At 35.8% G+C, this 13151-nt stretch overlaps 5 protein-coding genes across 10 annotated transcripts; 1 reads left to right on the top strand and 4 right to left on the bottom strand.

Moving 5' to 3' along the window:
• The first annotated feature begins 663 nt into the window (after window positions 1-663).
• Window positions 664-5669, top strand: AT4G14290 (alpha/beta-Hydrolases superfamily protein). 5 transcript variants are annotated; one of them, NM_001340913.1, is made up of 15 exons: window positions 665-943; window positions 1255-1336; window positions 1550-1653; window positions 1881-2007; window positions 2431-2525; window positions 2876-2999; window positions 3112-3192; window positions 3449-3547; window positions 3650-3805; window positions 3894-3948; window positions 4027-4097; window positions 4438-4482; window positions 4726-4902; window positions 4994-5093; window positions 5199-5669. In NM_001340913.1, the coding sequence occupies exons 1-15, from the start codon at window positions 906-908 to the stop codon at window positions 5414-5416; spliced, it is 1572 nt and encodes a 523-aa protein (NP_001329372.1). In that variant the 5' UTR covers window positions 665-905; the 3' UTR covers window positions 5417-5669. The 5 variants fall into 5 exon arrangements, with proteins under 5 accessions (NP_001329373.1, NP_001329372.1, NP_193165.7 ...); NM_001340916.1 differs by having other exon boundaries at window positions 664-943; window positions 1564-1653; window positions 4994-5496; NM_117506.9 differs by having other exon boundaries at window positions 4994-5669.
• A 108-nt stretch (window positions 5670-5777) lies between these two features.
• On the bottom strand, window positions 5778-8496 carry AT4G14280 (ARM repeat superfamily protein). The gene is made up of 3 exons (NM_117505.4): window positions 8272-8496; window positions 6388-8187; window positions 5778-6311 (listed from the first exon to the last, which is right to left on the bottom strand). Exons 1-3 carry the CDS (start codon window positions 8443-8445, stop codon window positions 5889-5891), a joined length of 2397 nt encoding a protein of 798 aa, NP_193164.2. The 5' UTR covers window positions 8446-8496; the 3' UTR covers window positions 5778-5888.
• A 1189-nt stretch (window positions 8497-9685) lies between these two features.
• On the bottom strand, window positions 9686-10207 carry AT4G14276 (Defensin-like (DEFL) family protein). Its single transcript, NM_001036559.3, has 2 exons — window positions 10090-10207; window positions 9686-9996 (listed from the first exon to the last, which is right to left on the bottom strand). The coding sequence occupies exons 1-2, from the start codon at window positions 10145-10147 to the stop codon at window positions 9770-9772; spliced, it is 285 nt and encodes a 94-aa protein (NP_001031636.2). The 5' UTR covers window positions 10148-10207; the 3' UTR covers window positions 9686-9769.
• A 769-nt stretch (window positions 10208-10976) lies between these two features.
• On the bottom strand, window positions 10977-11341 carry AT4G14272 (Defensin-like (DEFL) family protein; the record flags this gene model as incomplete). Its single annotated transcript, NM_001036558.6, has 2 exons — window positions 10977-11162; window positions 11285-11341. The coding sequence occupies 2 exons, from the start codon at window positions 11339-11341 to the stop codon at window positions 10977-10979; spliced, it is 243 nt and encodes an 80-aa protein (NP_001031635.5).
• Window positions 11342-11640: 299 nt separating this feature from the next.
• On the bottom strand, window positions 11641-12880 carry AT4G14270 (polyadenylate-binding protein interacting protein). Of its 2 annotated transcripts, NM_117504.3 has the most exons (3): window positions 12542-12880; window positions 12185-12465; window positions 11656-12095 (listed from the first exon to the last, which is right to left on the bottom strand). In NM_117504.3, exons 2-3 carry the CDS (start codon window positions 12444-12446, stop codon window positions 11926-11928), a joined length of 432 nt encoding a protein of 143 aa, NP_567425.1. In that variant the 5' UTR covers window positions 12447-12465; window positions 12542-12880; the 3' UTR covers window positions 11656-11925. The 2 variants fall into 2 exon arrangements, with proteins under 2 accessions (NP_001319936.1, NP_567425.1); NM_001340912.1 differs by having other exon boundaries at window positions 11641-12095; window positions 12185-12702.
• Between the last annotated feature and the right edge of the window lie 271 nt (window positions 12881-13151).

Here is a 13151-nt window from a genome sequence, read left to right as displayed (position 1 = left end):
AGCAGATAAATAAATCAACGGTCTAGATCCTTTCTAATATTATTAACGGTTCAGATCTGTTTCCCGTTTTCTTGTAACAGAGATGCTTACTTATGGGCTTAAGTCCAGCCCAATAGAAGTATAAATAATGGGCTACAAAGACCGACGATGGTTTCACTCGTGTGTTTTCTATTCCACACGTGCCAGCAAATCCTACAAGAACGACAAAAAAATCTTTCGTGCTGTGACAATCTCTGTGCCAGATGTGCACTTTGTTGTCGAAAATTCCAAACTCCACATTACAGCTTTATTAGTACTTGTAATAATTAACCTCATATGTTTAAGTTTAATTAATCTCTTAATTACCTCGTATATATTTTAAAATAATTAAAACAATAGCCTATAAACGACAATTAACGTGCACGATCTCCACTAAAAAACCTTAATTGAATTTTTGAGTTTTTTTTCGAAATTTTTTAAGAGACTTTGGTCAATGTCAGCTTTCACTGAAAAAACTTTGGAATTAGTAATAATGATTAATGATTATACATGACAATACCAATTAATTAATTTCCATAATGAAATGTGAAGACGTTAAATGTAAAAAGCGGCAAAAATGTGGGGCTAATTTATAAAGTTTGTTTATATATTTTTAAATATAAAAACAGTTTCAGGCTTCAACAACGAAAAAGCCGTTTTTCTATTACTTTGCTTTATTTTCTTCTCTTTCTCTGTGTTTTTCTTTCTTCGATCTCACTGTCTTTCTTCTGGAACAGCTCGATCTTTTGATTTAGGGTTTTTTTAGTTACATTTCTTGTTCTATCTGAATCTCTTTCGTTGGTTAGGTTTTATTCGATTTTTGACTATTTGTGAGAAATATGGAAGAATGAGAAGAAGAAGAAGGTGATTTGTTTGATTTTTTTCTAATGGAGCAGCTTGTTAACTTCGTCATTCGACCTCCAAGGTGATGATTCTCTCAGAAAATTGAAAAAAATTACTTACTGATTCTGGAATTTAGTTTTCAGTTTCATCTTTCTATTTCTCTTTACTAGGTTGTAGAATTGGGTTTCACACAAAGTTTAGATTTTTAGATTTGAGTTTTGAAATTTTGGTTCTTGTTCTTGAGTTGATTTTGGATTTTTATATAGATGAAGTAATATATACTAGGATTTAGGGTTGCATTTCCTCAAGAAAACCCTGTTCCTCTTTCAAATCCAATTTGTTTTAATTAGTTTGTTTCATCTACGGTTGAATATAACTGGTGTTTTGATGTAGAGCTGAATACAATCCAGAACATGATCTCTTGGAACAAGAGTTCTTGCTTAAAGGGAGATGGTACCAGAGGAAAGATTTAGAGGTAAAGCTTTTTTTCTTCTGTTGTTGTTGTGAACTCCTGACTAGAGAATCCAAGCAAACATGTTGTGATTCAATGTCAATGTAGATTTCATCAGTTGTTCACTGTTGATCAGCGTGAGTTCCTTATTTTCCAGCCTTGGACTGCCTTTAGGATCTCAAGGTTTTAGTTGTGCTTTGTTCACCTAAGACTATAGAAGAACTTATATTGTGACAGGTTAAAAACATCAGAGGAGATATCCTTCAGTGTAGTCATTACATGCCAGTTGAGCGTCCTGAAGATAGGCCTCTACCTTGTGTAATATACTGCCATGGCAACAGGTAATCGTAACTTTTATTTTAATAAAACGTGATTTGAGCTGTACTGGTGAAATAAGCTAGTTAACTCATCCTTCAATCGATGCAATAGCTGGTAGGATACTATGACAACCATGCATTGAAATGAAACAACTGATATGGTTGCCAACATTACTAAAGTTTTCCAATTATCATAATAGCTTAATGTTTCTTTTAGTATACTATTCATTAATGGATTCATTCTTATTCAGTGGATGTAGAGCTGATGCCAGTGAAGCTGCGATCGTATTACTTCCTTCAAACATCACGATTTTCACGCTTGACTTTTCGGGATCCGGTCTCTCTGGCGGGGAGCATGTCACTTTGGGTTGGAACGAAGTATGTCCTCCTTTGATCTTTTCTCAAAATATTCCTCTTCTTCCCTTCAGCTGTTATGGCCTAAACTTATCGTTGTTTGGAGTAAACAAGCTGTCTTAAGTCAATATATCTGCTTCTCGATTGATATTTGTTAGATTGAATGTCTCGTGGTTTATTGGAATTCTATCCCACTATAACCAATACACCTATGATGCTTCATTTGGTCTATGAAGGTATTGTTATCTTTCTGAAGAAAGATTTCCAAATGATTTAGAGTTTTTGATGCTCTATTTCATGGTAGACTTAGGTGCCTTTGAGTGTCCTTGATTAGGTTGTCAATGATTTTTCCTTCCCTCACAGTCGCTGCCTTCATAAGTCATAATCCTGAATTGTGAGAGCAGTCACTTCTTTTATTACTGTTAAACGTGACGTTGGTGGTTGCAGAAAGATGATCTGAAGGCTGTGGTTGAGTATTTGCGCACGGATGGGAATGTCTCCCTGATTGGCTTATGGGGTCGTTCAATGGGTGCTGTCACAAGGTTCCTTTAAGTCTTTCATTTGTTGAACTACTTAATAAGAGCGTTTTCATTTCCAGTGTTGCATGAAACTGTATGGAAGTGTTTACTATAGAACTGAATTTTGTAAGCAATTGAGGATTTACTTATCTTGTGAGCCCCTTTTTCTTTACCAGTGGAGAGGAGAATAGTTGCTAAGAACCGAATGAAATATTCTTTGGTCGGGTTTGTTGTCTATTTAGCTGACTCTCCTGTGTCTAAATGATCTACAACATGGCAAACGTCAACCACTGCAACTTAAAATTTGATTGCTACAATCATTCTCTCTTTCTGCTGAACTATGAAATCATTTCGTTGCTACACTTCTTTTCCAGCTTGATGTACGGAGCAGAGGATCCCTCTATCGCAGCGATGGTTCTAGACAGCCCATTCTCTGATTTGGTTGATTTGATGATGGAGCTTGTAGATACGTATAAGTTCCGACTACCGAAGTTTACTGTAAGTAAAAGTAAATTTGTAGTGTCTGTTTCTTGTGGGATTTGTTCTTCATACTACAAGGTTTCCACATTGAATCTATTATACGACTTTAAGCTCTTTCAATCTCTTTCAGATAAAATTTGCAATACAATATATGCGGAGAGCTGTTCAGAAGAAAGCCAATTTTAACATAACGGATCTCAACACCATTAAGGTCGTTTCCTCTGTTAGTTTTTACTTTTAGTCTAGTTGATTACTTAGATGATTAACTAATCTATTCACTGGAAGGCAACATCATCATTGTTTTTGGTGATCATTTACTTATTTTCCCTCATTATTTGGCATTCATGATTGTTCTTAATGTGTAATTGTATCAAAGTCAATTGGTAGTAGAGATTTTGTTGTGTTTTTATATTAAGTGATGTTTTGTTTCTCGTTTTTTTTTTCAATTTATATCGTTCATTCTGCAGGTAGCGAAATCTTGTTTTGTTCCTGTTTTATTTGGACATGCCGTAGATGATGACTTTATTCAGCCTCATCACTCAGAGCGTATATATGAAGCATACATAGTAAGTTTTCCATATTATACTTTTCTTCCTCTAGCTTCTCATAAGTTCTTGATGAACCCTTGACCATGTAGCCTTTAAACCTCTGGCTTTTGATTATGCCAGGGAGACAAAAATATCATCAAATTCGATGGAGACCACAATTCACCACGGCCACAATTCTACTTTGATTCAATAAACATCTTTTTCCATAACGTTCTTCAACCTCCAGAGGTGGTTGGGCCAACATTTTTTGACCCGGTGGATGACTACTTTGCTAAGGTAATGAATCTTGCAGTATGCATATTTAGTTTTTTTTTGGGGGTTCTTTAGCAAGAAAGGTCAATGATGTTAACTGTTTTATGTTCAGGGCAGTTGGAGCACCATGCAACAACTAAGTTCTCCCCCATCCTCAGCACAGAAAAGTACGTCATTCAACTTCTTCTATGTTTATTCCAAGTTTTGTTGTACCCTTAGGCAACATCTCTTCTAATTGGTTTCAGGTTTAGCTCCAGGTAGCACCTCTGATGCTATAAATGAAGTCCGCTTAAAAAGACCTATGAGTCGCACAGAGGTTGGTGGTCTGTGACTATGCTCTGCAAGTTTTTAATACACATTTTTGAAGTATAATTTTCTCTAACGCTGATTCCCTTGAAATGTGGAATAATCAGTTGTCTCCCTAATGTTTATAATTATAGCTTTTAATTTCGAAACGCATCAAGTGCCAAAAATTAGAAATTCACATCCGATTAATTCCAAAATTTGAATCATGAAACCGTAACTGTTCTTGCATAGATACCAAACTAAAAGAGTTTGCTTCACTTGGTTCTTCAAAGAAACTACCAACAGGTGTATGTGGTACTGTATATGGTTTTTATATCTCCCTATTGATGGTTTTTTGTTACTTCTCTCAGGTTCCTTCCAACGACCCATCTAATCAATCGTCATCAGAAACCAAGGTACATAAACTCAGCATCTCTTTAATTTTTGCATTACTTTGTTTATGGTATGGGCATGGTCAATGGTCATTGACTAAGCTATCTGATTTATGTATATATTATATGATGTATATTCAGTAAACATTTGTAGTGACGCTAGTGGCAGGGTGACCAACTTCTGTACATGTAAAATACTGTCTGAGAAACAAAAATGTAGAGATGGGTAGATTGTTCCTGATGTTGCATGATATGGACTTATTTCAGGAAAAAGAGAGTCTTGAAGTCTCCAGTAGTTCATCTTCTGATATGATCAGTTTTGATTTGTCGAATGGAGATCCATATCCTCCTCATCTCGCAGTAGCTTTAGATGATGATCAATATGTGGAGTTTCACGTAGATGAGCTGGCAGATTTTCCATCAAATGCAGAGGAAGAAGAGAGGGTGAGAGTAAAAAAAGTGGATTTTGCACTTTGAACTCTCCTTATGACCAAGCTCTATAAATTCGTTTATTCACATATCTTCTTGGCCTCAGATGCTGATGGAAGCGGTGATGAAATCGCTGAAGGACATGGAGGTTGAACAAACTCATCAGAAAAAAGAACCTTCCAGGACCAATACAGAGACCAGTGAAGGTAATGCTGCTGCTTCTACTACAGAACCAGAACTGGCACTTTCTGATACAGATTCTGCTTCTGGTCCAACACCATGTAACCATGATGCACGATTATCTTCTGTAGCCAGTGTTCCATCTAAAACATCAGATTCTCTGCCGGGACCTGTAAATGGTTTTGTTCCTGGTGCTTCGCCTAAAACGAGTCAAAACAAAAATGATGTCATTGATTTGTCAGCACGTACAAAGGCAACAGTGACTGTGGTTGGACGTAGTAGCACATCAGGAAACGTTTTAGAGGGGTTATTACGCCGATGGGATCTTAATTTCTTCAAAAGTAGATAATTCCATTAAGTTATGTGTTTTTGTTTGTGCAAAATAGAATGGAAAGTTAAAATGTTTAAAGGTTTGTCATGACAAGTTCTCTTCTGGTTATGGTTTATATGAGTTTATTCATATGCATATATGTTGTGTTTTGGCAAAAATCTCTGTCAAGAGAAGAAATCATCTTTTGTTCCTTCCATGTCTTTTTATCCTCTTGTTATGAACATGTAATGAGATCATCTTACACATATACCATTAATTAATCCCATTCTTATGAACGTATAATGCAATCATCTTACATGTGTTTTGATCATGTTTGTCTTTGTTAAGAATTTTCAGGACTTGTAGGTGTGAAGCAGAGAAAATACTGTGGAAGAAGAAGAAGAGAAAATAGTCCATTTGATAAACTTGTTGAGCAAAGACAATTAGTTCAATACAATTTGGGGTTGAGACAGTCAATGTCTTTAAAATTGTTACATATGAGAACTTTTGTCTACCTCAACAACAGCATTGCTTCTTCAATGAGTTCATTGATAGTTGAACCATGGCGTGCCAAACCGACCGTGCCAGAAAATATATCAAAGTTCTCAAGCTCAGCCGCGGTCTCAAAGACGGTCTCTAATTCATTCTTCATCTCAAGGTTTTGGAAGGTCTTGACAGTCTCAACGTTAGCTTTCATCATCGCAATGGTTAGCTCTATTGCAAACCTCCTGATTCTTGGAACCTTTGGAACTGGCTGTTCATATCTCTTGAGGATATTGATTAATGCCTTGGCTAGTTCTTCCTCGGTTACTCCGGCTTCCTCGAACATCCCTCTCAATTCTTCGGGAGTATTCATTAACTTGAGAATATGTGGTGCTAATCCCACCATAACTTCTTGAGGTTTCCTCTCTTCAGACTTTATTGCCTTAAGAACCTGCATGGAGAAGATAACTAGTGATTCATGATTCTTATCAATTTCGTATGAATCAAGAACATATGAAAGGACTTACTGTTGCTCCTGCAGATTTAATAACTTCCTTCATCTGTTCATTGAACTGACCAGGAGCTGTATATGCACAGAGATTACGCAAGATCCTCGCTGCATTCAACCGAATCAACGGGTTGTCCAACGCTTCAACGAGTCCCTTAAGAACATTTGCTCTCAATATCTTTTGGCAATTGCTTTTACTTCCTTGAGCTAGCATAGCAACAGATTCACCAGCAGAGACTCTCACACCACTTTTGTCCTTTGGAATCTCATTGTTCAAGAATATGCAGAGAAGCCCTTTCAAAACCCCGCCCGTGCCTCCGATTTTCTCGGTTGCACCTTCTTCAAACGCAAGGAAAGTCAAAATCTCTGCACCAAGCTTCTGCAAATGAGGCTGACTCTTTCCATGATGTAATGTTTCCCTAATGTTGCTCACTGTGAAGACAATCCCAGAGATAGTCATCCTCAAGTTCTTCCCTGTTGTGCCTGTCGTGCTCACCAGCTTCTTTAACAGCTTCAAAGACCGTTTCACAGCCAAGATCTTATAAGGCTCTGCAACAGCAACATTTGGATTTTCCAACAAATTCTTCTCAGCATAAGTGAAGTCAATGATCTTTGAAAGTAACCCTTTTGTTTTCCCAATTTTTCCACAGTTCTCATGATCTCGAGCTAGCCTTTTCAGAATCAGCAGTCCAAGATTGTTCAATGTCCATAAATTTGAATGGTTTATACTCTGTTCTCCAATCTCATCAGTGGCTTCACCTGAATCTCTCGTGCTCTCTAAAAGAGAAGATATCGACTCAATCGCTCCCGGGATCCCCGCAACTCTCAGAGAGTTCTGCTTCTTACTAGCTAATCTTGAGAGAATCTCTGCAGCTGACATTCTCACATCTTCTTGATTTTTGTCTCTCCAATTCAACATCTCCACTAACCTTTCTATGATTGCAAGATTTGTCCCAATCTTCTGCAAAGTATCAACCGAATAGTCGTCGTGGGTTGAGAATATCGAAAGAATCTCTGCTCCAATGAGCTGCTCATCAAGAGAATTCGCTACCAAGAGCTCCATGGCAAAGATCACCATATCCATCTTCAATCCGTCGAAGATGCTCCCGTTGAGGCATCTTGAGTAGGCATCATAGAAGAATCTTCTCACCGATCCCGTACCAAATCTCTCAAGACCGCATTCTTCATTCACTTTCTCAAGAATGTGGATAACACTAATCATATATTCCCAGTAAGCTTTCTCAACAAGGAACAGAAGAGCCTCGGCTAGGGCTAGAGAGTAGAAGAGAGTCAAAGCTGCGTGAAGATTGGTGCTTTTGGGTTTCAAGTCGTTGCCTCCATAGTCTTGTTTGATGAGTTGGATCGTGGAGATAAAAATGCTGGCGAAAGCAGAAGCAATCTGGAGCCAATAGAAGATTCTACTCACGTTTCTTGAAACAAAAACCCATCCTGTGTAAGGCAACATAGGAACATCTGAGCTTTTCCATGTCCTTGTCCGCGTGATGTGTCCCGAATTCCTTTGTACGGTTCTCGTTTCTCGAACCGATGGTCTATTGTCGTCTCCGGCAATGTGAGCCACCTGGTGAAATATTTGGTTAATTTGTTTGACAAGGAACCGGAAGATGTTGATTCCAGAGATTGTGTACTTAGACTGATGCTGCAGTTCAAGCTCGTGGCTTCTACTGAAAAGCCTAGCTCCTTCAATAACAAGAATCACAGTAACAAACCAGAAATCTGTTATCTCTAAACTTCCAGCGAATCCACCAAGAAGAACAACCGTGGCCCACACGAAACCTAAAGATCCCAACCCTGAAGCAATCTGTGATTAAGATTTAAGAACACAATTTAAAACTCAAGAAAAGGACTCCTAAATAATGAACTAGAATGTTGGAATCTCAAAAACCTTCTCAAGAACAGCGAGTCTTAAGGCAAAAAGGGTCAGTTTTTTCTCCGGTGCAGGAACTGGCGGCAATTGTGTTGGTCTCCGAGGTTCTGGAGTCGGAGTCTCGTCCGGTCGGAAAATAGTTCTGCCGGAAGAACCGACTTCTACGACCACATCGGTAGGACGGTCAACCATTTGAGTTTGAGACAAACAACAGAGAAACAAATGTTTTGGTTTGGTTTTACGCAGATAATTAATTTGATCGATAAACTTGTTTTATTTATTAGGTTAGTGACATTGTTTTGTTGCACCATGCACGTCTGGAGTTTCGTTCCATTGACTTTTTGAAGAAAAGGCGTCCAAACAACGACAATCTTGGACGCACCATTTTATTCTGATGTCATTAGTTATCAATTACATTATAACATTTCTTAATCTCGTGTATTGTTGTATTTTTCTTGGTAGTTTATAAAGCATTAAACGTTGTTTTAGGATCGATTAGATCGTTACTTGTGATGGTTGAGCTGGACATTCCTTCCAATCACAGAATCCTAATCATATCAGTATATTCCATTTCTTGTTCTCTGAAATAATCGATTGATCAGTAAATGTAACAGTCTACGACATTTAAGTGTCTTAACTTGAAGATTAAAGAGTGTCTTATTTTTGTTTTGGGATAAAACTGCAAAGATTGTGACCCACGTCGATTGCAATCTGCAACTACATGATTGTGACCCATGTTCTGTCATCAATAGATGATTTAGTCAATTTTAAAATTAATCACTATTTGCAACTAAATAAATGTTGATCATGCAATAGCAATATCCTAATGGCTAGTGATCAAGTTATAAATGGTAAATAATGACCCCTTCCCTCTTTTTTTTAATTTTGAAAAAATTATTATTAATTAATCTTTTGAAACTTTAGAACATCTCCAGAGGGTTAAAAACCTTAATAAGATACTACCAATGGAACTGTTCTTATAGTAAAATATGTATTCTTGAGTTAACATGTTACATATTGGAATAATTATCTGATTATACCGTCTCAATTTAAATTGAAGCTTTGTACATATGTAGAAAAAATACCATGTTGTACATATGTAGAAAAGAAATCTCCAATGGAGTTTTTTTATAACTAATGTGCGGTTAACAAAAAAAAACGGAGTACTACATACATAATAGATATAAATTACCAAATTCGTAAATTTTATATAAAGAATAATCCAGGTGTCTTTAAACACTAATTGGAACAATACTATACATATGCAGAAATTTAAGTATATATATACATACATACGAGTTATTCATTTATATTTGTATAAATGTTTCAAAATGTGATTATTGATTTTTATTTTTTAAGTTGATATTGAGAAGTGAGAAGAAGAGAAGAGATATAAAATTTATGCAATCTGTTATTCATTTTTGAACAATGTAGTTGAACCTTTATTAATTATATTTTCAAACAAATTTTTCCTTGTATCGTACGTAGGAGCCTTATTAATTTTGCATGATGCATATTAACCGGAACAATTGCAATGACATATATGTTTATGTCCAAAAAGTTTGCAAAAACCTCCTGTTTCACACCCTTCAATACAAAACTTCCAGCATTTCCCACCCTTCTCAGCACTATCATCGATGTTTGGAAGACATCTTCCAACACTCGGATGTTCTTTACAACATATCGAATTGTCTTCAGGTATCCACGGTGCGGTGTGTTTTTGTCCATCTATTTGAATGGATCCTACATTCAATAGAAAAAATATCATGTAAATTAATTTCCCAACATGAAAACTTCATGAAAAAGGTTAAAGCTTTAGTACTAAAAAAAATATACCTATACATAGCACTATAGCAGCAAATAAAACAAAAGAGACAACATTTGTTCTAACCATTCTCTCTTTTTTCTTTGTTAATTAAAATATTAAGAACTTTTGATATTTTTGTATTGCAATGAGAATGAAGGAGGAGTTGTTTCGTATTTATAGTAAGAATTGTAACTATATTCAAGGGATCCTTCGAATTAACATTATCTTACATAATAAATTAGTAAGGAATACAATATATTTAGTCAACCAAATTAAAAACATGTTTCCAAAAAGATTGGATTCCAACCTTGACTACATTATTACAAGATATACATGACTTATTTAGATAAACGTATTTGGTTTATTCTGTCGAGCTAGAGAGATATGATTAGATGCTCATTCATTCCTCAATATTCCAATTCACTAGTTTAGGAAATTATACTTATTGCATAATCTTGAGGCTCACGCCTACTACTTGTACAATATAAACAATGCTCTGTATCTCTTTGTGAAATATATCAAACATACAGTATTCCGTTGTCGTAATATTCTTGTTTGAACTCTAAACCAAAACTTAGATCGGTTTGGTTTTTGTTTGATTTTCGAATTAATTTGGCATGTGTTGGAATTGGTATAGACCTACCATTTAACCATCAGTTCCCAAAAAAAAAAAAAAAAAGAGAGACTTAAACATACAAACGTTTAGGTGGTATATTTTGATTATTATATTTTTATGAAATTTTCGATTTTTTTTTGTTTAGGTGGTAAAAATGCGATCCATTCTTGTTATAGATTTTTCAAAAATTTGATACAGAAAAGAAGGGAAGAAACATGAAATTTGCACTGTTATTTAGACAACAAAATAATCCTTTTGTCTCATGCGTTATATTTTAGACTTGTATAATTTCTGGGATGATTATTTGTCTGCATTATAACCTCCGCTTTTCGCAACCATCAAGCAAAATTTCCAGCATTTTCCATCGTTTTGAATATCATCATCAATACCTGAAAGACATATTCCAATTTCCGAATGTTCTCTATTACACGACACCGGCTGCTTCATACTGTATATCCATGGCGTAATGTTTTCTTTTCCATTCATCTTTTCGGATCCTACTTTTAACCCCCAAAAAAATGATTGTTAAATTTACAAAATTTCAGAAAACAATATAACAATATAGTATTAGTACTAAAGAGTAAAAGAAAACATACCCACACTGCCACACATTGCATGAGAGCTGCAAATATAACCAAAGAGACGACAACATTTGCTCTTAACATGTTTTTTTTTCTTTTCGTAAAACGCTAATATCACCAATTGTTAATCCCTTTTTTCTTTGAATGAGGACAAAACAAAGGAGTTGTTTCAAAATTATAATCAAGTGCTCCTTTGAATGATTTACATAACATAGTAATTAATATAAAAAAAATTATTGTTTGATCAACCAAATTAAAGGTTATCCAAAATAAATTGGATTCCAACTTTTATGACATCATTATCTTCATATGCGCATGGTAAAGTTTTAGCTCAACTCTAACCATATTCGGGTTGGTTTGTGTTTAATACCCATTTTCGGTTTGGTTTGTGTTTAATACCGGTTTCAATATTGTTGTTAGATTTGGTTTCCAAAGACAAATGATACAATCCCATTTTAAACCGACCCAAACATTTCGATTCGACCTGGTTCGATTTCAATTTGGTTATGCTCATAACATAAAGTGATGTTATTATAGAAAGTAGGAATATTCACAGAATTACAAAAAACAAGAAAGCAGAAAAGATCAGATTCAGCCATAAACACAGACACGACTCTGATTATCATCTCGAAAGAAGAAGAAGAAGAGCTTTGTTCCTTCTAGAAGCTTCACCGTGGCTGATAGATATGATGATTCCGGCGACAATTAAAGTTCGGATTCATGTACTTCTTCTGATTATACTTTGGTGAACAAGACGAAACCTTCGATCTATAAATCTTCTCTTTCGTAGACTCCGCTATGTTCAAAAGCATCTTCAAATAACTAGCCACATCTGCTTCTGCCATTAAAACACACAAAAATCCTCAGATCTGAATGTTTCGAATCCCTAAATCTCAACTAATTTCAAAACAGTAAACAAATCGTTACCTGTAACTGTATCAGCCATGGATCCACCATCAGACGATGCGATCATCTCCTCGAACTCTTCTTCCATAACTGAGAAATCGTCGCCGCCGAGGAACTCATTCTCAGAGTTAGCACTGAGCCAAAAGTCACGGAACCATTTCGAAGTCGTTACTAGATCCCACCATTTCGGTGAAAAATCCTCCACCTCACGAAATTCCACCGGATCAAACACCGGCGCGTTTGGATTCAGCGTTGATAACCTCCGATCTATCGTCGCCGTCATCTTTCACCTCAAACTCACACTGAAACAAAGTCAGAAACTCAGAAATTCGAATCGATTCATAGTAATGAAATCGGAAATCAGAGTTTTGTCGTTACCTTTCGTTGATCAACGAGTCAAACTGGGTCTTAGAGCGAGTCTCACTCACGAGTCGCTTGGGCACGGTTTTAAAGAAGAGACAATCCGGTTATCCGGTAAAGAGTCACGGCCACGTGTGATGTAAAATATGAGGATCTGACGGTCATGAATGATAAGGGCGTGATCTGACGGTGGTGATGTTCACAATAATTGGGATATACGTTCGTTAGTTACTGGATAAGATATTTATTGTTCTTATAATCTTATTACTGTTTTGGAATTTGGATAAAACGAAAGATATTTTGTGTAGTAGGAAATTTCTAGAACGTAGAAGCCCATAAGCCCATTAAGCTAAAGAAAAAAAAAAAAAATCGAACGTGGTTGCATGAAAAGTTTTCTGTTTCAATTAAAAACATATCGAAAAATTAAAAAAAAAAGGGTAGAATATAGAGTAATTTGTATGCATTGATTTTAGGAAATGATTTTAGATTTTATGAATAAAACAATTTTTGGGAACAAATATTGAACAACAAATTCCACAGAAAAAAACAAAAATTATAATAAGATTTTAACGAGCTATTTATGGAATTTCTAAATATTCTCATTTATGTCTTGTACTTGCTGAGCAAG

Source organism: Arabidopsis thaliana, chromosome 4 (assembly GCF_000001735.4).
Source record: "Arabidopsis thaliana chromosome 4, partial sequence".
NCBI lineage: Eukaryota > Viridiplantae > Streptophyta > Magnoliopsida > Brassicales > Brassicaceae > Arabidopsis > Arabidopsis thaliana.
Note: the sequence above shows the minus strand (reverse complement) of the source record. Positions and strands in the feature narration are given on the sequence as shown.